The 23,936-nt window shown below is 37.4% G+C and overlaps 1 protein-coding gene across 2 annotated transcripts in view; it reads left to right on the forward strand.

Annotated features, from left to right (window-relative positions):
- Window positions 1-1,692: 1,692 nt before the first annotated feature.
- The window catches only part of LOC149776371 (UPF0415 protein C7orf25-like), a 117,984-nt gene continuing 95,740 nt past the window's right edge, over window positions 1,693-23,936 (forward strand). The window contains exons 1-2 of one of the 2 annotated variants that reach the window (XM_089940744.1): window positions 1,693-1,788; window positions 16,361-16,552. In XM_089940744.1, the coding sequence (XP_089796870.1) occupies window positions 16,388-16,552 (165 nt within the window). In that variant the 5' untranslated portion in view covers window positions 1,693-1,788; window positions 16,361-16,387. Of the gene's footprint in view, window positions 1,811-16,360; window positions 16,553-23,936 lie in introns of both variants that reach the window. The other variant, XM_089940745.1, reaches the window with a different exon arrangement.

Here is a 23,936-nt window from a genome sequence, read left to right on the forward strand (position 1 = left end):
TCGAATGCTGGGTCTTGGCTACCATATAGTCATAGACAATTAATTATTACATTACCTATGAAACCAACTTATATATGGTAATATATGAAATGCCTTATATGAAAGAATGAAGGGCGCTGATTGTCTGAAAATAGTTATTGGAAAACTTAATGCAATGTTTTTAAGAAGAAACCCGTGTGTGGGTAAATTGTACGCATTAGTAAGTTTGAGCCTAAGTCTATCTTTATTTATCTCTATCACCAAACAGGTACTAAGTGATGTCAACTGGTAGACCTCAAAGGGCTGGATATTTCAAGTGGGTACCTACATAAGATATTTTGTCAACAATAAGGCGCACCGCATACATTTTCATAGTTTTATAAGCGTGGCGTGACGGGTTGTTATGCCGCCACTGTGGTAGGTGTGTTATGGTTGGAGTGGGGTGCTACCAATATTCTATTTAAATTATTATAGAAGTCCCAACAAGGCTCGATTTTAGTTGGAAGTTAAATTAGTGGAAGATAGATGTAAAGCTCTTAGCCCCCAGTCAGCAATACCGACGGTTAAATGATTGAATATACAAAAAAGTGAAATTTAACAAATAACAATTTAATAATAATTCAAGTCAAGTGCTTCAAATTTCCCAAGTACTCTCCTTCTGCTCGACCCTGTGATAGCCTATTGCATCAGTTGGTTAGTAGGGTGAGATAGCTTTCTACCTTTCAGTGTATTCTACTCATCTTCTTATCTCCTATTCCTCCAATTCCTTCTCCTCTTCCTCCCGACTTCCCCCAAATTCCTTCTTCTCCTCGACTTCTCTATACTCCTCCTCCTTCTCCACTTTCTCCTCCTCGATTCCTTTTCCTCCTCCTCCTCGACTCTCTCTCCGACTAGACTTGTCGACTCCGACTGTTCTGCTAGTCTCACTTCCGTCTCCTCTCTTAGAGAGTCAGGACTCCTGAATCGGAAGTTCTGTTCACCCAAAAGCTTCCTTTACGAAGCTTTGTCTTTCTTTAGAATCTCCTCTCTAAGTTTTACCGCCAAATTGCGAGTGGCTTCCTCGGAGTAACCCTATATTGCTCATCAATCTTACTTGGCGATACTAAATTTTCGCTTGCTAGTTAGAAGTTATAATTCCGATCGAAATTGTTATCACACGCTCTATCTCAATTCCGATTGTGTGTCGTTGTGACTCGATCTAATCAAACTTAGCGGATAATGTGCTCTTGCTGTCTCTCCACGTGGGGACAAACTTAAAACACGCCCCGGTCCCTCGCGGTTCCTCTGATCTTAGGAGAAAGCCGTAACACAGAGGTATATAAAAATAATAAAAAAATAAAAATACAAATTCTTGTCTTCAGCCAGGTCAGGACAGACTTTACTTCTATGAAAATGAAAGACATAAGTAATGATAACCTGAAATATAATTTTTTTTTTATAATAGCACGTGAAAATCAATAGTGTTAATTCAAATTACCAATCAGCTTTAATAATAAAAAATGACATTTATTTGACACGCAGATAAAGATGTTTCAGCTTGGTTTAATTATATTCTTCAAAGATGAATCTATATATATGGTTATGTTTCATCAGGAAAGTAGATAAAACGGAATGTTATTCTCGAATTATGTTAATTTCCCTATAAGCTGTTTCATGCCTCTTTTGTACGTTTCTGTATCTTTCGTTTTCTGTGGGTACAGACCTAACCCTGGACCGAGACTGGCGAGGTGCTCCGATTGCATTCAACTAGACGACAGAAACGTATTTTCGTTGACAAGGTGAAATGATCTGTTCCGTACCTCAGTACCTGTAAGTCTCTATATAACATAATGTGAGTGTCATTAGCTCATTTTTAGTATGACATGTACATGCTATGTCTCAGTGTCCCAGAATATATATATCTTTTTTCCCCATCGTTTTATAGGTTAGTCGTCTGTGTTAAAATGTTTCTTCTAGACTACTGTACATTACTGAGTACAGTAGAGGTTTAAGAGTAAATATTTAAAAAAAAAAGCCTTCTCGTAAGCAGCCATGTCAATGTCACAAATAAATAAATAAATAAAAAGTCGGAGAACAACTTGTTCTAAAAAACACCCCCCCCCAAAAAAAAAAACCAACCTTGGTTTCAAAATGGGGGTGGGGTGGAATGAAATAATGATGTCTTCTCTGACCCTACCAACCCCATTTGTAATAATTGGACATCTATGTTGAGGTGTAGGATCAGAATTATTTGCCTATCAAAAGATGGAATTCACAGACACTTTGTGGTGTTGGCATAGGGTAGCTGCTTACTGGCCTCCTTGACCGTTCCGGTGGACTAGGGGTTAGAGCGTCTGCCTCGCATGCGGGAGGTCGCGGGTTCCAACCACGAGTTATACCAAAGACTTAACGAAAATGGTACTAACAGCTGCCTCGCTTGGCGCTCAGCATTAAGAGGTTAGTGTTAAGACTGGTTGGCCTGATGTCAGGATAATGAGACTGGGTGGGACATCATGCTGCATGTCTGCAGGATGATGCCCCAGTTCTAGACATCACTATAAACTGTCAGACTGCAGACATTGTAGTGATATGACTGAAAAATTGTTAAAGCCATGTTAAAAATCTAAAATCTAAATCAAACACACACACACACACACACACACACACACACTGGCTGCCTTCTTTAACTCAAACGACCTTACATCGAGCCACACCAACATGTAATGGATAGGAAGATGGTTTATTTTATCAGAAATTTCGAGTACAACATTCCTTTTGTCTTCAGTCTGCATACAGATGAGATGAAACTCCAGAGGATATGAAATGCTAGTCTCGTGACTACCCAAATCTCGAAACCTAAATGTCCATGTCATCAGTGGTTCAGCAGTCACATGATATCAGCAACAGACCAGTTTTCAATGTTGTTGTAGAAAACCAAATAAATAAAACATAACTGAAAGTAAACATTGATTAGAAACCTGTCATTGCTGTCAGCAAATTGGAAAATCCAGATTACCAGACATCAATGCATTAGTTATGTGATACCAACAAAAACATTGCTGTCATGTGCACAAGGTTTGATAAATCTGAGATGTGGGGGCCAACTAGTGAGGACTATATTACTATATCTTCAACAGAGTTTCGAGATGAGGAGTCCACACATGGAACTAAAGAGTCTTATTTACAAGAGTCCCTTGGGGTTACTCTCTGTCAAAAGAAAGGAAAAAATGAAAAATTATATCAAGGTTCAAGCTAGACTTGAATTTTAGGGAAAAGTGATTTCTTTGTTTGGAGAGAGTAGGAATAAATGGGAGCAAGCAAGAAATGCAATATATATATATATATATATATATATATATATATATATATATATATATATATAGAGAGAGAGAGAGAGAGAGAGAGAGAGAGAGAGAGAGAGAGAGAATTATCAGTATACACCAAACTGAATGAAAAGTGCTATCCCTGGATTCTATAGAAGAATGCTTGATAATTGTTAGCAGAATTAAGATTTTAATACAAATAATACTATCATACAGGTTAGATAATTTTTAATTTGTACTATACGGAGATTTGAACCCAGGTCTGTGGGTAAATGGCACCATCACATTGCCTACACACACGATCCCATATTCCCTCACAACTAAGCACACAACACCAAAAAATGATTTTACTCAATCGGCATTATATACATTCGTTTGTAGCAGACACACTCGCATGACAACCTAGCAATTAGTTGTCATGTATCTACAGGGTCATTCCAGATTCCTATGAAAGAAATCAAGGTGTATAGAATTAAATATAGAGAATTATAAATATACACCAGACCAAATGGAAAAGTCCTATATCTGGATTATATAGAAGAATGCTTGATAATAGTAGGCAGAATTAATATTTTAATACAAATAATACTATATATATATATATATATATATATATATATATATATAATTGATTGTGCAATGAACAAAGAGGATACTCCAATCTCCAATATTTATCAATTGTCAGGCCTATACCAGATAATGAAGGATTATATTGTATTATTAAAGGAATTAAAAATTTTCTCCTTCGTCCATTTTGAGTGAGATTATGGCTTTGTTCAATGCACAATCAGTTAGATGTATAGGATCATTTGGAAATATATTTTTTATTTATTTAAAGAATTTTGTGATTGACTATCATCTGAAATGATATGTCTGTATCTTTTGGCCTGGCTATAATGTATACCATTTTTACATGACCTGGGATGAGAAGAAGAATATTCCACATCTTGATGCATATTAGTTTCTCTTTGTAGAGATAGTATTATCAGAATTTTTTATTACAGTGATATCAAAAAATGATAAATGCATAGTACATGCAGTATAAGTTAATGTAATTGTTGGGTTAAAATGATTTAGGCAATCATGTATATATATATATATATATATATATATATATATATATATATATATATATATATATATATATATATATACATACATACATATATATATAGTACATATGCTGTATCAGTGATATACCACTAGATGTATACATTTTTCATTAAAAAGGAAACAAGGCTGGCCTGAGTTTCCTTTTAATGAAAAATTTATACAACAAGTGGTATATCATTCATACAGCATAGTACATACTATACATATATTTTATTTGTATCAGATACAAATACACATATTTGCACTTTGAATGGAGTTACAATATGCTCCTGGCAAGGCAACTGTGTATTGACTAAGTGAATGAATGAACTCACATCCCTCTGTGTGTGCTACACAATGTAGTTCTATGATTTTTCTTCTTGTACACAATGACAAATGCAAATTTATTAGTTGATAGTTTTCTTTTTCAGTTTCTATTATTTACATTTATTGAATCAGTATAAGACACACTCATGATTTAAACACGAAACATGTTTTTTATAAAGATAGTAGTGCAATGCAAACACGGTTAGCTTCTTATACACTGAATCTGTACTGTCAGGCATTCATGTACTGCCATATGGAAATTAGTGTGGAATAGAAACTAAGTGAAATAACGAACAAACAAGAAGTAATTAAAATAATTTAATATATTGACAGTATATCTAAATCATTATTCAGCTTTTCTCTCTCTCTCTTTTCTACCTTTGGACGGCTTGATTAACATTGCCATCATTCATAGGTCCAGAGACATCGTTGAATGACACAAGCAGAAATCCCCAATCTCTCAAAGACAGAGAGAGAGAGAGAGGGCAACCATTTAGACATTTTTATATTTAATAAATAATAATCATTTTTTAGAACTAGGTTTAAGAAACAACAACAAAGGATTAAAACAATGCAGCATGTGTGCCTCGTAACCGACAAATTTAACATCTAGGCCTAGTGTCACTGACTGTTGCAACTATGTATCACTGATATTATGAACGCTGTAGATAGATCCCAAGGAAAGCATAAACATACCATTACGATAAGCCAGATTAATGTAGGTTACTTGGTACAAGTTCATTTTAATGTTTTCATCCAGCACAATATGTTTTTCTCTCTCACTCCAGATTTGTGCTTATTTTGTCATTTACACACGAGGGGGAATGGAAAAAAGAAAGGATTCCAATGAAATTGTGTACTTATTTAATATCATTTAGAAAACAGGGACTTTTAATACATTTTGTCGTTATTTTCATATGTCATTTAAAATGATTTATGATTAATGAATGAGTAGAATTTCATCATTGATCTATAGGCCTGCAGTTGAAAGAATGTTTATATATATGTATTATTGCACCATGGCAGATCACAGTTTGATATAACAATAGTATTGGTTAGTATTGGTATATCAATTTGCTTTATACCAACAATTTAAATGCCATGTTATTTTTAATGTGTAAATATATATATATATATATATATATATATATATATATATATATATATATATATATATATATATATATATATATATATATATCTATCTCTGTGTGTGTGTGTGTGAATGTGAGTAAATATAGCATCTCTGTTCCCACGACAGAAACTTATATGAATACACACCTATCATTACACTGTACAGTATATATGAATGTAAATTACAGTCATTAAAGAAAACAAAGACAAAATGATAAAAGGTGCCTAGCAGTATATGTGCACAAAACCAATTTAAAAATAAAGTGTAAACAGTGTCCGGTTTAGAAGGCTCTTTAGAAAAGTGGTGTGTGTGTGATTTGGATTTTTACTGTAGTTTGAACAATTTTTCAGTCATATCGCTACGATGTCAGCAGTTTGGCAGTTTATAGAACTAGCTCTGGGGCATCATGCATCATGTTCCACCCAGTCACATTATCCTGACACCAGGCTGACCAGTGCTATCACTGACCTCCTAATGCTAAGCGTCTAGTGTGGCAGCTGAATGTACCATTTTTATAAGTCCTTGTTATGACTCGGCCTGGGTTTGAACTTGTGACTTTCATCAAAGGCAGATGCTCTAACCACTTAAACCACCAGAGTGTTCTTGAAAAGATGAAATGATCTTGGTAAATGTACAGTACAAACATTGTTTGAGAATATAAATGTGACTAATTCACACTAGCTTTAGGTACTGATGCTTGAATACTACCAAATATCACCAGTCAAGTGGAACTTAAATACCACCAAATGTCATGTCAGATGGAACTTAAATACCACCAAATATCACCAGTCAAATGGAACTTAAATACCAATACATATCACCAGTAAAATGGAACTTAAATACCACAAAATATAACCAGTCAGATGGAACTTAAATACACCAAATATCACCAGTCAAATGCAAATTTTGTCCATTTTGTTCCTATTAATGTCATTTTTATCACAAGTCCATTTGCCAAAAAATGAAAACAGATTTTGCTGACTCATTTTGTGAGTCAATGTACTTTTCTGTCTTTTAAAAAACATAAACTGTTATTGTAGGGCACTAGGCTAAATCACATGTACTTAAATGACAGTTATTATTATTATGGCCTATCTACTGTTGGAAAGACCCGAATATTCTCACCTCTGTCTGCGTGGGTTCGAGTCTCAGAATCGGCCAATGTAGGTATGTGAGAAAGCTTGCCAGTACCTTCTTGTGGGTCAGAGATTCTTTCATGGTTTTCCTGGGTCTTCCTCCACCATTAATACTGGCTGCCATGTAAAGCCTATCGTATGCTGAAAAATGGTGTTAAACCTTACAACAACAACAACAACCTACTAATCTCATAATATTTCTCAATATTTTGCAGAGAACTCCTGATTATGACATTATTTCTTTTGGCTTTAATTTCTCCAAAAAGTTCTACATAAATAGATATATTGTATGCAATCCACATGAGCCATGTTCTATTTTGTCACCTGTGAATATTTGTGTAAAGTTGACAGGTATACCATCATGGAGGTCATGTATACATGTTGTATTTCAACTATGGATTTCTTTGTTAGAATTTGAACATGTATATCAATAAATGGCAATTATTCATTTTATTTTGCTTGCTAAAGTATGTGGACATTTTGAGATGAGGTTAGCCAAGATGTGTGATACAGTGGGAATGGATTGAATGTCATGCAATGATGTTACAAGAAATGTGCCTCGTATTGGTGAAAAAGGATGATACTGCCATTCTGTTCAGACCTGATGTCTTCTTTTTGCGTCCGAGTTTGTTATGCAGCTGTCATTGTAAAAGTCAGAAGGCATCAGTAATTTTCACCTGGAAGCTTTGTGATGACAGCTTATGCCAGTAGTTTCTCGTGGGTTGGTGGTTCTTTCCGGGGTTTTCCTGGGTTCTTCCTCCACCATTAATACTGGCCGCCATGTATAGCCTATTGTGTGCTGGAAAATGGCGTTATACCCTACAACAACGACAGCTAATATACAGATCACTCAACAATCAGGAATGAACAAACCTTTGTAAAATTTTATTAGTTTTTAATTTTAGAACAGCAATTAATATTCTATTTAAGATCAATGAAGGATCTTGCCTGATAATGTTAATATATGTAAATTGGTAAAATTTGTACTTACATGTACTTGTGCTGCTGTACATGTACCTCTGCACAGTTGATTTTAAATGGGAACACACTCATACAATTTCAGGACTGTAGAAACAGATGTACATGTCTCCGAAAACTTTTGAACTTGGAGGATAGGTCACTATGACATGCTTTTAGTTAGTAGTATCCACCTGAGGAACATATGATTTAACAATGCCTCTGTAAGATTGGTTAGCAGTCACCTAGAATTTTGTTCAATGCACGTTAGTGTATCAGTGCAACACAGAGTTTCTGGCATATCTTTCTGCATGTAATTTCAGTATGTCTAAAAACTCTGTTTTGCTAACTATCATCAGTACTTTTAACTACTTACATTTAATTTCTTTCACTGAAAAAATTGTTTCAAAACCAGATGTTTTTAAATGACTGTTTTGTATAATATGGCCAAGCACATATTCCACCTTAACTACACACAGGAAAAAAGAAAAGGGACAATACATCATTGATAAAAATAGTTTGTTGTCATGTGCCTGTTTTCTTTACATTGTACATTTACATTGTACATTTTGGATACATGTCTAGTATTGTTGGATATACTTTTCTTAATACATTGTAAAATATATTGATTATTTTATATTTCTGAAAGATGAACAAAAGTTTAGATGGCTTCAGGGTTACTTGGCCATCACACACAAAAGATGGCGCTGACTGGAGCAACACATTGTGAAGGAAAATGTACAGATATTATGAAACTGAATTTGGCATTTATATGCTAAACATTTAAAAACAATCTCTTTATTAATTGAATACACCATATCTTTTGAGAATTGAGAAAGAAATGAAGATTATGAATACTGATTTAAGTAAAGGCAAGGCAAACGAGATGTTACCAGGTGACATTTCTGAAACTGAATTTTTATGGCCCATGGTGGCTGAGTAGTCTATGGCACTTGCATGACATCTCACCTCTGTCCTCGGTTTTCACTGGATGGCTGAGTAGTCTAAGGCACTCGCCTGACATCTCACCTCTGTCCCTGGGTGGCTGAGTAGTCTATGGCACTTGCCTGACATCTCACCTCTGTCCTTGGGTGGCCCTGGATGGCTGAGTAGCCTAAGGCACTCATCTGACATCTCACCTCTGTCCTCGGTTTTCCCTGGATGGCTGAGTAGTCTAAGGCACTTGCTTGACATCTCACCTCTGTCCCTGGGTGGCTGAGTAGTCTATGGCACTTGCCTGACATCTCACCTCTGTCCTTGGGTGGCCCTGGATGGCTAAGTAGTCTATGGTACTTGCCTGACATCTCACCCCTATCCTCGGGTGGCCCTGGAAGGCTGAATAGTCTAAGTCATTCACCTGACATCTCACCTCTATCCCTGGGTGGCCCTGGATGGCTGAGTAGTCTATGGCACTTGCAAGACATCTCACCCCTATCCTCGGGTGGCCCTGGATGGCTGAGTAGTCTAAGGCATTCACCTGACATCTCATCTCTGTCCCTGGGTGGCCCTGGATGGCTGAGTAGTCTATGCCTGACATCTCACCTCTGTCCCTGGGTGGCCCTGGATGGCTGAGTAGTCTATGGCACTCGGCTTTGCAGCTCAGTATCACCTAACCTCTCTCTTCTGGGTTCAAGTCTCTGGCTCAGCCAGTGTGGCAATGTGAGAAAGCTTGCCAATAGCTTCCCATGGGTTGGTGGTTAACCAGGGTTCTTCCTGCACCAGCTACACTTGTCTACATTGTATAGCCTATCATATGCTGAAAAATGGTGTTAAGCCCACAAGAGCAACAGACTGAGGTTTATTTGTCTGAGAGGTGAAGCTGAGGAGACTTCAGTTTGTCAGTTGTATAAAAAACATTACCACATACATAAATTTGAAGACATCAAAATTCAAGACTTTTCCCCATTGTTGACGCTGACAAACTTGATTTAAATTCAGTTAACACTGTATTGCATTGACATATTAGATCAACAGAGAAGATTATTTGTATATATTGACGTGTGTTAGTGCAAAAGCTCATTTTGATTTTAAAATGGTTTACTTAGCAATCAGCTAACTCTTTTTTGACATCATTTGGAATTTTATTCAACTGATAGTATTTACCTGTTATTTAACAAAAATACGAAAAGATTAATTGTATAAAGTGTCCTCAGTACTTATTAGCACTAACTTGTGATTTTTAAAAACAATTTTTGTTGAAAACTAAAATTTTGATTTGGAAGTTAATTGTACATTAGATCTTTAATTTTAGTATGTTCCAATTTAATGACCAGTATAAGAGATTACACACAATTAAAATATTTCCATTCTGTGAAATGATTGGGGTATATAAATATTTTCCATGGATTTTTGCACAAAAGTGGCATTCCTATTTTTAGTATAATTTGTGATTGCTGGGGTTGACCTGGATATGAGACAAGACTAAGAGCAAATCATAGCGAACACTGCAACCAGAAATTATTGACTGATCAGTTATGGATGACATCTTTCATGATTGTATTTCTTGAAATACTGTCAGAATGTGGCATAGCCTCTTGTGGTTCGATGGTTCTTCCTTGGGTCTTCCTCCACCCTGGCTGCCATGCATAACTGGTATTGTGCTGAGAAATGGCATTAAATCCTACAAAACCAACCAACCCAATCAGAATATTAAAATTAGTTTACAGAAAGTCATAATACTGATCAAGGGGAAAGTTTGTAACATGGCAGCAATTAAATTTTTACTGTGTTCATTTTTAAAATATCTTGCAGAAAGGTTTATATACTGCAAGTCACAGAATTATAGAATGCATACAATTTAATTTGGTGAGAAAGGTAAATGTTTTGCTGAAATAGTATCCAGATTAAATATTCGTGACAGGATCATGCTAGCAATATGTGATGTAAATGCCGATGAATAATGATGATTTTTAACCTGTACAAGTACAGTTCTTACAAATCTGCATATCAACTAGGTGATGATGTCTTGTTGCTGTTTTCATGAAATATCATAAAAAAGTGTAAGCTGTTAAATTAGACTTTTTTTTCTATCATGTATAAATGTCCACCAAAAATGTATCCTGCTAATAAACCGAAATTTCAAGTTTTTTAAATACCTGTACCATTTATTTACAGGAAATTACACTAATGTATTCTTGCCTCTTTTGCAGATAAAATATAAATAATAAAGCACTGTGATTTACAAAGTATGTACATGTACCATAAACAGCATCTCTTGTCCCTTAAATCTCTGCTGTTCCTTGTTTACATGAAATCGATGATGTTTGATGGGCTTTGATGGGCTTAGATAAGGTGTTTCATCTCTCTGAATGTTGCTAGAGCATTGGACTCCAAAGGTTGCTGGTTTGATACCTGCTAATGCCAGCCCATATTGTCTACCAAGGTTATTCTTGAGAAAGGCACATAGCTTCCATTTCCTTAGTATGATATAGCTAATAATGTGTTAAAAGTGCAATTCAAACCAAGCATCCAACAACTGGGGTAAAGTTAGCCCAGGCTTTTATGGTTTTTAAACTCATCAGATCCTATAAAAGGACAAAAGTATGCAATATTGTAAAAGTGATAAAATGTAATGTAGGAAGAAAAAAAATGAAATTCAAAACTATCTAAATATGATTTGTTGAAAATGTAAACAAATTTAAACACAAAACTTGTATTGTAGGATAAAAGACAGAGACAGAAAGCTAAAATTCCAAGAAGTAGATGAAGTCAATACCACATGCTGAAGAAAATGCTTTTGGCTAAAATATTGGACATGCATCCAACTTGGCCTTTGAAAACATACAGTATGGTTACAGATTAAAACCCTCCAAAAACTGAAAGTTTGTTTCTTGCATTTTATGGAGCAATATATTGTACTAAAAATGAAATTGCACAAGTGAAGTTGTATGTAATGCATGTTTCTTCTTCATGCATTTATACATGTGCAGTGAGTAACACATTGTGTAGTACAGGAATAATGGGATGGACCATGAAGCGCTATTAGGCGTTCGTTACTACATGCAGACTGATTAAATTTAAGACCTCTCACGTAATGGTTTTTTGATGGATACTTTTACAAGGTCATGTTCTGTTGACTTTTGTTTCACCAATCACGTTACAGCTTTTACATTTGTGAAAGTGAAATACTTTATTCGGAACATATCATTTGTAATAATAACTCTCCACTACGCAAAATTTGATGCTTTATCTGACTGGTTACTAAAAATAAGTGGTCAAGAATTTTGTCAACCAGCAGAACATAGACTTTCATCAGCCTGTCAGATCTCCTTGTTGTAAGTATATGTAAATTTTAATCAGTGTATTCTCATACATCATTTGAAAGTGTTCGTACACATTTATCTTTCCTTCACATAAATTGCTTGAAATTAGTTTTTCTTGTCCTCTAATTTTTTGACATGAAAAAGGAACATTTTTCAAATGAAAATGACCAAATTTTAGGTATGTGCTTAAGAAAAATATGATAAATATTAATTTTGTATCAGTAAATATTTGTACACTTAAAAAATTAATTTAAAATATAAAAAAATAACAGCTAATAGGGCATGTGACATGAAAAGAATTGTAGTCATTTGTTTTCCTGGTCCCATGACAGTTAGATCAATTATCATTTGAGAATACATGTTAGTTTGTTACAGACTGCTCCTTTGGCCTAAGTGGTTAGAGTGTCCACCTTGGATGGGGAAGGTTGTGGGTTTGAACCCCAGCAGAGTCATACCAAAGACTTATAATAATGGTGCTTGCAGCTGCCTCACTTGGCGCTTGGCAGTAAGAGGTTTAAGTGTTAGGACTGGTTATCCTGGTGTCAGGATACTGTGACTGCGGCATGATGCCCCAGTGCTAGATATCACTATAAACTGCAATACTGCAGATATCAGAGCGATATGACTGGAAAATTTATAAAGCTACATTAAAAATCCAAATCACACTCACACACTCAGTTGTTACATTTATTTTGATGTAAGAATGACTAGAGACCTCAATCTGATTAAAGTCAAGATCTGCTTGTAAAATAAATGTCCCCATTTGCTTTTTGAAAGAGAATGGGTGACAATTGGTCTGTTATATGGGGAGTTAAATTATCAATGTTAGTACCAGCTGTTATATTGTTTTATAATTTAGAAGATTATCAGTAATTAGAGCTAATTAATAAATATGGCTGATAGCAACAAAAGTTTGTCTTTGGTGACCTTTGGAATTTTTCTGGCCAGTTGTTTTATAATAGATAAACATAAGGTTTCACATTAATGAGACTTGTCATTAGCAACACCATGTTCCAAATGGCATGTTTAACTTTCAGCTAGATGAATGATGTAATTCAATTGTTGAATCAAAATGTCAACAATACATGGCCTCATATTGGTGATAAGTACATGTAGATCTTGATTTAATCAGACTTCCAAAGGCCTTTTACCCATACAGAGGTAGAAACTGTACATACTTCCTTCCAAACCCTTGCTTTAGAAACAGGATGCTTCCCTTTAAAGTTGCAAAGCAGGCATGTACAACCTGACCTGATTTTAGGCATGTGCAACTTATGGCCCACTGGCCTGATCCAGCACCTGACATAGTTTTAGGCATGTACAACCTATGGCTCACAGGCCAGATCCAGCTCCTGATTTTAGGCATGTGCAACCTGTGACTCTCTGGCTGAATCCAGCCCCCGACTTAATTTTAGGCATGTGCAACCTGTTACCCTCTGGCTGCATACAGCCCCTGACCTGATTTTTTCCACCTACCTGTTGACATCATAGAGTGTGGCATTAACAACCACTTATCTATCCCATGAGGAAGTTGAACATGCCTGGTGTAAAGACATAAAACTTGTGGAATTTTATTTAACATAAGCTGTTTGACATAATTAACAATACATCTACATAGTTATTATCCATTGACATTATGAATGATATGTCCTTCCATTCCTTGTGATTGAGGACAGCATGCTGGTGAATGATATGTCCTTCCATTTCTTGGGATTGAGGACAGCATGCTGGTGAATGATATGTCCTTCCATTCCTTATGATTGAGGACAGCATGCTGGTGAATGATATGTCCTTCCATTTCTTGGGATTGAGGACAGCATGCTGGTGAATGATATGTCCTTCCATTCCTTGTGATTGAGGACAGCATGCTGGTGAATGATATGTCCTTCCATTCCTTGGGATTGATAACAGCATGCTGGTGAATGATATGTCCTTCCATTCCTTGGGATCGAGGACATCATGCTGGTGAATGATATGTCCTTCTATTCATTGGGATTGAGGACAGCATGCTGGTGAATGATATGTCCTTCCATTCCTTGGGATCGAGGACAACATGCTGTGAATGATATGTCCTTCCATTCCTTGGGATCGAGGACAGCATGCTGGTGAATGATATGTCCTTCCATTCCTTGGGATTGAGGACAGCATGCTGGTGAATGATATGTCTTTCCATTCCTTGGGATTGAGGACAGCATGCTGGTGAATAATATGTCCTTCCATTCCTTGGGATTGAGGACAGCATGCTGGTGAATGATATGTCCTTCCATTCCTTATGATTGAGGACAGCATGCTGGTGAATGATATGTCCTTCCATTCCTTGGGATCGAGGACAGCATGCTGGTGAATGATATGTCCTTCCATTCCTTGGGATTGAGGACAGCATGCTGTGAATGATATGTCCTTCCATTCCTTGGGATCGAGGACAGCATGCTGGTGAATGATATGTCCTTCCATTCCTTGGGATCGAGGACAGCATGCTGGTGAATGATATGTCCTTCCATTCCTTGGGATTGAGGACAGCATGCTGATGAATGATATGTCTTTCCATTCCTTGGGATTGAGGACAGCTTGCTGGTGAATAATATGTCCTTCCATTCCTTGGGATTGAGGACAGCATGCTGGTGAATGATATGTCCTTCCATTCCTTATGATTGAGGACAGCATGCTGGTGAATGATATGTCCTTCCATTCCTTGGGATCGAGGACATCATGCTGGTGAATGATATGTCCTTCCATTCCTTATGACTGAGGACAGCATGCTGGTGAATGATATGTCCTTCCATTCCTTAGGATTGAGGACAGCATGCTCGTGAATGATATGTCCTCCCATTCCTTGGGATCGAGGACAGCATGCTGGTGAATGATATGTCCTTCCATTCCTTGGGATCGAGGACAGCATGCTGGTGAATGATATGTCCTTCCATTCCTTGGGATCAAGGACAGCATGCTGGTGAATGATATGTCCTTCCATTCCTTGGGATTGAGGACAGCATGCTGGTGAATGATATGTCCTTCCATTCCTTGGGATTGAGGACAGCATGCTGGTGAATGATATGTCCTTCCATTCCTTGGGATTGAGGACAATATGCTGTTGAATGATATGTCCTTCCATTCCTTGGGATCGAGGACAGCTTGCTGGTGAATGATATGTCCTTCCATTCCTTGGGATTGAAGACAGCATGCCAGTGAATGATATGTCCTTCCATTCCTTGGGATCGAGGACAGCATGCTGGTGAATGATATGTCCTTCCATTTCTTGGGATTGAGGACAGCATGCTGTGAATGATATGTCCTTCCATTCCTTGGGATCGAGGACAGCTTGCTGGTAAATGATATGTCCTTCCATTCCTTGGGATTGAGGACAGCATGCTGGTGAATGATATGTCCTTCCATTCCTTGGGATCGAGGACAGCATGCTGGTGAATGATATGTCCTTCCATTTCTTGGGATTGAGGACAGCATGCTGGTGAATGATATGTCCTTCCATTCCTTGGGATCGAGGACAGCATGCTGGTGAATGATATGTTATTCCATTTCTTAGGATTGAGGACAGCATGCTGGTGAATGATATGTCCTTCCATTCCTTGGGATTGAGGACAGCATGCTGATGAATGATATGTCCTTCCATTCCTTGGGATCGAGGACAGCATGCTGGTGAATGATATGTTCTTCTATTCCTTGGGATTGAGGACAGCATGCTGGTGAATGATATGTCCTTCCATTCCTTGGGATTGAGGACAGCATGCTGGTGAATGATATGTCCTTCCATTCCTTGGGATTGAGGACAGCATGCTGGTGAATGATATATCCTTCCATTCCTTGGGATTGAGGACAGCATGCTGGTGAATTATGATGGATAGGCTGAATCATGAGTCCCCAGTATTTTTTTGGAAATAGTTTTGGATGTCTATTGGAGACAACAAATATTATTGTAGCAATATAGTATATACTTGCTAATAAGTCTAGCTGCAGAGAATAATATGTTAGCAGATCAGTGTCTGTGTTGTTTATTCTACTGTTGACTACTAATTGTCTACAGATAACAAGATCTGGGTCTGTGCATTTTGCAGTTCAATTTGACTTATACAGTAGTCTAAATTATAAAAGAAAATTGCAATTTGTGTCACACATTTAGTGTTAAATTAATGAGTTACTGCTCATAATTTGCAGGATGCTGTAGCTTGGTATGACATCAGGATGGCCACATCACAAGCTCAAGATGAAAATGGGGCTTCTGATGTTTTGCAGCAGTACATCCAGTGTGGACAGAATCTGTTAGAGAGATGTCAACAGCAGAAACATGTGCAGGGCATCCAGAAGTTGGAGAAGAAATGTCAAGCGGAGGTCAGATTTCTGAAGTCTGTGAGTACCTCTGTTAGGCATTTACATTTTATAATTTTCATTTTGTACGGTTTGCTTGTTAGTTTTTTTTCTTCTCAGCTCAATATGCTTCGAATATATTATGCAGTGCTAAAATAAGTATTTATCCTTTTCTAATGACACTAGGGTAGCCAGTCTGGGCTGATTTGATGGAGGGATTTAACTTTGTCTAATGACATTAGGGTATCCAGTCTGGGCTGATTTGATGGAGGGAATCTAGCTTCTTAAAGACTGAGCTGCAACAGATCCACTTTTCATGCATTTATATAATTCACTCACATGTTTGACAAATATCAAGATCCACTGGTAGTCCAAACCTGGTTGCCCATCCTGTACTCAGTGCCCAAAGAAGGCAAAAAGAGGTACTTGAATGTGTGAAGCATAGTTTCATACTTTCTTTTGGGTCAAAAATAAAAAAATTCCTTTGTACCATATTTTTGTATATATTTTTTTTAGCATTTTGTGCTACCTGGCTTTGCTATATACTCATAGATAACTAACTCAGTTCCCACAGAGGGTAACATTAATATTCTGCCAAATTGTTTTACTTTGTGGTAAAATCATCAAATCATGCTTACACCCTGTGACTGATCTGTCCAGGAGGAAACTTCTAAAATGATAGAAATAGGACACTGCATATTGCATATTTGAGACAAAATCCTAGGTTTGTCAGTACCACTATAAAACTCAAGCTTTGTGAGATCTTTTTGTTTAATTCCAATGTACATATGCAATGACAGAGATAAAAATCATTTGGGTCCAGAACTTACTAATTTGTGCAATCTACCCATTCTGAAAAATTACACACTTTGATTTTTCTGGCAATTATATTCAGTCAATCAGTGATCTTCATTCTGTTTAATGAGGTTTTTAATATACCACCACATATATGTTGGTTTTATAGCTCACAAAATAATTAGTTGCCTGTAACTGTATAATAGCCCAGACCCACCATTTTAGTAGCCCTTGAGATCTGGTCACAAGATTTTTGTTAGAGCCTGAGCTGTTTTACACTTGCAACACATGTATGCTCTCAGTGGTTCCAATGACTGACATGAGACATTGTCTGAAGTAGAAGAAAAAAAACTGTTGTCTTGGCAATTATGGAATATACCATAGATCAAAAGTAAAATAATAAAAAAATCTTAACAGAAAAAGTTGCACTAAAATATGATTTCTTCAGCAGCTCATTTTAAAACATCTTAGTCTCACCTGCTAAAGCCATTAAAAGAGAGATCTTTGCAGACACTAAGGTAGCATATGAGAAAAGCAAATAATTTACATATAATTTGTGACCAGTTTATTTCATTAAATGCTGTAGATAATAAAGCATTGTATCTAGTGGCTCACCTTGTCAAAATTCAGAGACAGTTTTGGTAAACAACTTTTTTGTCCTCAGAGTGACGTCTTCAGCTGCGTCAAGGACGTTTTTTTGTTATATAAATAGAGCTATACAGTACTATGTGATTTCCGTTACATGCCTGATAGTAACAAACTGTCTATTTTTTCTAGAACAGTGAACTTTTGATCCTCATCTGGGGTTTTGTTTTGAAATTATTCAGATTATTTCTTCTCTGGAAATACAAATGTGCTCTGATAACAATTTTGGAATAGAGACTGGAAATTATAATCAGATTTCAAAAAATAAGGATTTAATTTTTGGATTGTATTATTGTGATCCAAAAAAAAACAACAGAATATTGGCACATCAACACTTTACAAGCCATCACAGGCATATCAACACTTTCAGCATTGGGTTTAATTTGGATTCTACTGATGTTTAATCAGAACGTTTATTATTAGGACTTGTATCTTTAATTCTTGGATTGTTTGGGATTTAATTTGCAATACTGTAAATTCTTATTTTGACATTTTGACTTTGTATTCATGGGAAATAAATTATTTCTTAAATTTTACAAAACTTGTTGCTTATCATTCTTTTCTGTTACATCTTTTTAGACTCGCAACACAAGCATATATTGAAAGGGAACTAATTTCAATCTATTATGCTTTAAAGTATGATATGCAGAGTTATGTCCCCTTGATGTTGATTCTTTCCTGTTGTGTGAATTTTGTAACCATATCAATTATGCTCTTGTGTTTAAGTTCAAAGGTCATGATTTTAGGCAGTCAAACATAATACAATATGAGGCCACTCCCTTGTGTGTGGCAAAGATATCTAAGAGCAGTAGTTTCTGGTAAATCTGACAAAATGATAACACTACACTACCTATCAATACAGTGTCCTCAATCTCAGTAGTGTGGCCTTGCATGTGGGACAGTTACAGGACGACAGGGTCTCTTTTTATTCCTGATATGTGCTGCTTAGCATCTAGTATATCAAAATATTACCATTTTACATGCATCTTTGGTAAAACACCAAATATGGGTTGTCGATAAAATGAAATCACGTAAATACAGTTTGGGATCATACTTAACAGAATTTTAAACAATCGTAATCCACAGAAGTATGAAAATTCAAATCATTCATTTTCTAAGTGACAATAAAATCATCATACACTATAATATATGGGTTTTTAATGCTAGTAGCAAGTGACACTATTTAATAATTCTTTTTTTCTTCAGAATGTAATTTAAAGGCCATTTATTGGAGGATCAGTATAAATATTTATTAAAAAGAATTCCATTTTAATGAACTTTAATGAAATGAATAAACCTTCATTTAAAATCAGACAGTGCTTTTTCTCCTTATATAGTAGGATGCTATGGTTGTGGAATTTTTCTGGGCGTATGATCTATTTAACTTTATTTATTCCTATTACCAGCAGATTTGCCTTATACAATATTTATTTTATGGCATTAAAATTACTTGCAGATTTTTTATACTACATTTACCTTAAAGTATTACAATAACCAGCAGATTTGGTTTATACTGTATTTAACTTTTCTTGATGCAGTTACCAACAGATTTGTTTTGTACTGTATTAGTAGTAAATGGGGGCACCCTAGCGTCAAGAGGAATTAGCATTACAAGACCCCTTGGGCAACTCTAGCGTCAAGGGAAAATTAACATGGAGAAAAATCGTGGGTCACTCTAGCGACAAGGGGAATTTAACATGGAACTATAGTGTGGGTCTGTCTAGCGACAAGGGGAAATTAACATGGGAATAGAGTTTGGGTTTGTCTAGGGACAAGGGGAATTGAATATGGGATTTTTTTTTTAAAATTTAAATTTAAATTTAAATTTAAAAAAAGGGGTAGGCAATGGAAAGGCTATCTCTTTTCGAGAAATATGGCTGGCCCTGAAAAGGGCCTTTGGGTTTATGTTAATATTAATATTAACATAGATGGCATCTGTCACATCTTCTTCTTCTTCTTAAACTCCTTCTAACTGCCGGTCCATACACAAGTACCCTCTTGAGACATCCTTGTCTTTCTATGTAAACTCTCCTCATCCATTGACTAGTATCTGTCCTATCAACAACAGTCCACTTGGACCTGACATACATGAGCATGTCCGTCCTAAACATCATGGAAGACACAAGGGTGGATGACTCAACTGTGGTCCACATCTTGAAGCGACGAGAATAGGTGAATCAATGCAGTGAACTGCGCTTATTTATAGGTACAAAATTCAGTCAGCTCGCATCCAATCCGAAGAGAGCAGTCTGTGACGTCACGTGGTCTATATAGATTCGTTAGCGCTTGTGTGCAGTCAATCTATGCGACAGTGATTCAACATGACGGAAACTCAGAAAACGATCCATTGGGGTGCACCAGCAGGGGAGACTGCCCAAGGGAACCCGGACTTACTTTCAGAAGAGGTACATTGGGATTTTGTGGATTTTCTTACCTCGCAAGAATTTGTTCCGGAACCTTCGTTACCTTCTTCATTACCGCAAGTGGAGAATTTTAGACAGAGACAGAAAGAAGAATTGGAGAAATTTATGCAGCGACAAAAGGAAGCGGAACAAGCTTTTCTCCTACAGCAACAGCAACAAGAAGAGGTAAGAAAAAAACAACAGCAACAACAGCAAGAAGAAGTAGCAGCAAAGAAACAAGAGGGTGAAAATCAAACAGCTACGGTACTGTTGGACATTTTAGCGGAGTTAAGAAGTCTGAAACAAATGTATCAGACTTCTTTATCACGACCGAAGAGAATACGACCTTCCCGAGCTAAACACGCCAACCCTGTGACTAAGCCTATCGTACCACCCTTAGTGATTTCAACCCAATCATCAGAAGTAGGCCTTGGCCGTGGCAAAGGCTTAAGGCAGTTAAAGTTGATTGGTTAAACTCACCCCTACACCAAAATAAAAAGGCCCTTTTCAGGGCCACCCACATTTCTCGAAAAGAAATACAATTTCAATTTGCCAATAACTCAAAAATAAACCCCACCCATTTTACCCTTATAGTACGTGTCTGTGTATGAGTGCGTGAGTGTAGCTTCTTATTTTAAAATCAAAACTCAAAGACACTTACCTTATATCATTCATGTATTCTTTTATCCATTTTTTACAATCCAATTCACAGCACAACACTTTAATTAAAAGTTCATTGACTTCTTCTTTCTCCTTGTTTAGTCTCTCTGTTTTTTGAATTTCTTCACCGTTTTTTCCTCATTTTCTTCCCTTCTTCTTTTCTTCTCCTGTTTCTTTGCTTCTTTTAAATAGAATTGTCTTCTTTCTTCCTCTGAAGAATCCCTCTCTTCTTTCGAAGAATCCCTCTCTTCTTCCGAAGAATCCCTCTCTTCTTCTGAAGAATCCTTCTTTTCTTCTGACTCCTCTTGTTTCTTTTTTGGGCAATCTGGAGACCAATGTCCTTTTTCTTTACAATAATAACAGGTATCTTGACTTTTGTCTTTTTTAGCACCTGTTTTTTTTTTTTTTTTGACGGTCTGGACACTCTGAAGACCAATGCCCTTTCTTCTGACAGATATAGCAAGTATCCTGACTCTTATCTCGAAAGGAAGGAGAGTAGTCCGTCGGCTGGTCTGAAGAGAATTTTCTAATGACCCCTCGCAAAGCTCTGACGAAACGTTCGATTTGGCTAGTCTCTTCCATTGTTCTCCTCGGTTTGAGAGTGAAATGAATAGTGAAAGGACAAGACACACCCTTTTTATATACGCTGGTTTGCCATGACTATAAATTAGTATGTGGTGTTTGAACTTGAGTCATTTGACGTTTTGCACTCAAGATGAAACGATCCTATTCATTCGAGAAGAAAGAAGAAGAAGAAAGTAAGAGGCAGAAACGTGATCTATCGCCTCGTACCAGGGCTGAAATCTTGGCACAAATTCATGCCAGTGATTTTGAAGAGGACATGAGTGAACCAGAATCCGAACCCTCTAAACCAAGTTCACCACCCTTAGTCAACCCTGAAAAGTACTATTCCATTCGAGAGACGGAAAAGCGCTCCTCTAGAAAATTTAGAACCACGGCTTACACCTACACGGTGAAGTTTAAAGATTTCAAGGCCGACGTACCCTTGGAGAAAGCAGAAGGGTTTATCACCGAGATGTGGGATTCTTTGCTCACCGCACTCAAGCGACAATGTCAACCCAAAGAAGACGATCGCTTGACACTATCCATAGATCACGACGGTTTGAAATCCGCTGTTTGGATCGAGTTTAGCAGACCCGCAGAACTAACCCCTTCCAAAATCATGGACAAGATTCAACACGTACAACAATCTAATGACCAGTTTGACATCACCGATGGTAAAGCCACACTGAAAATGGCCCACGTCTCTCTTCCTCAAGGGACAGGACGCAAAAAGATGTTATTGGTGGACAACCTTCTCAACACCAAAACAAGTCTCGTCCGAATTAACAACCCTCAAGACCAGATGTGCGTAGCCCGTGCCATCGTGGTGGGACGAACCTATGCCAACAAGAACGACACGGTAGAATGGAAAAGAACCTGGAAAACTATTCAACAATCCGATCGAGCCAAACAAAGAAATGAAGCAGAACTCCTGTTACAACAAGCCGGACTGTCCAAAACACACCCTGTGGCATTCCTGAGATGCAAAAATTGCAAGATGCCCTAGCTCCACGCTACACCTTGAAAGTGCACCCTCAAGAAATGCGTGGAACTCTGTTGTTTCGAGGCCAAGATTTTAAGGACGGAAAATACATTCATGTCTATTATCACGATGAACATTTCGATACCATTACCAGTATCACTGGATTCCTGGGATACAGTTATTATTGTGAGAAATGTGATTATGGTTATAACAATCGAGAGCAACACAAGTCTTGTGGATGGAAATGCCCAGGATGTTTGGCCTCTCCACCCTGTCTGAGCGAAGAACCAGTGCCTTGTTCAACTTGTCTGCGCACGTTTGTCAGCCCTACCTGTTACCAGCAACATTTGAAAACACAAGGTTCACAGAAGAAATGTGCTTGTCAACTCCTGAGATTGTGCCCTACGTGTGGACAAGGCATACGTACCAATAGTACCAAGGCACACGTATGTCGAGGAAAGAAAAAATGTCACATTTGTCACCACATCGTGGACTTGGAACACGAATGTTACGTGCAAAAATACCAACCCCCACCAGAGGAAGAGGACGGTCACAAGAAGAAAGGCAATTTCATCTTATTCGATTTCGAATGCATGCAAGAGACCGGCATTCACATTCCTAATTTCTGCGTGGCTCATCGAGCGTGCGAGAAGTGCATTCAAGAACCTATCTTCAGTCATTGCCCTCACTGCAGCAAGATTCCTGGAGGACGTGAAAAAATCTTTCGAGGACCAAACACGTTAGCCGATTTTGCCCAATGGGTCTTAGACCCCATCGACAAGACATGGAGCAAAGATGACATCGAACGTTACGGAGATTGTCATCGTCATGCCACGGTGATGGCTCACAATTTCTCCGGATACGATGGACAGTTTCTTCTCAGATACTATACGGAACAAGGCACCGAACGTCCTAAAGTGACTTTGAACGGAGCCAAAATCATTTTCATGCAAGTGGGACAAGTACAGTTTAAAGATTCGATGAGTTACTTGGCCATGCCTTTGAGTCGAATGCCTAAAACGTTTGGAATGACAGAAATGGCTAAAGGGTACTTTCCACACTTTTTCAATACGGAAGCCAATCAACATGCCGTTCTGCCCCATTTACCTGAGGCTCACTATTACGACCCCGACAACATGCGTACCGAACAACGAGAAGCTTTCTACGCTTGGTACCAGGCTCATGCCTCTGACCCCTTCGACTTTCAGGAAGAAATGTTAAAGTATTGTCGTTCCGACGTGGACATTTTACGACGTTGCTGTGGAAAATTTCGAGAACTGTTCATGGAACACGGAGGGGTCGATCCTTTGAAAGAAGCTTGCACCATTGCCAAAGCGTGTTCCTTAGTGTACCGCCAACGATTCATGCCAGAAAACAC

The sequence above is a fragment of the Sinohyriopsis cumingii genome, chromosome 18 (genome assembly GCF_028554795.1).
Source record: "Sinohyriopsis cumingii isolate HCF-2022 chromosome 18, ASM2855479v2, whole genome shotgun sequence".
In the NCBI taxonomy this organism is placed as follows: Eukaryota; Metazoa; Mollusca; class Bivalvia; order Unionida; family Unionidae; genus Sinohyriopsis; species Sinohyriopsis cumingii.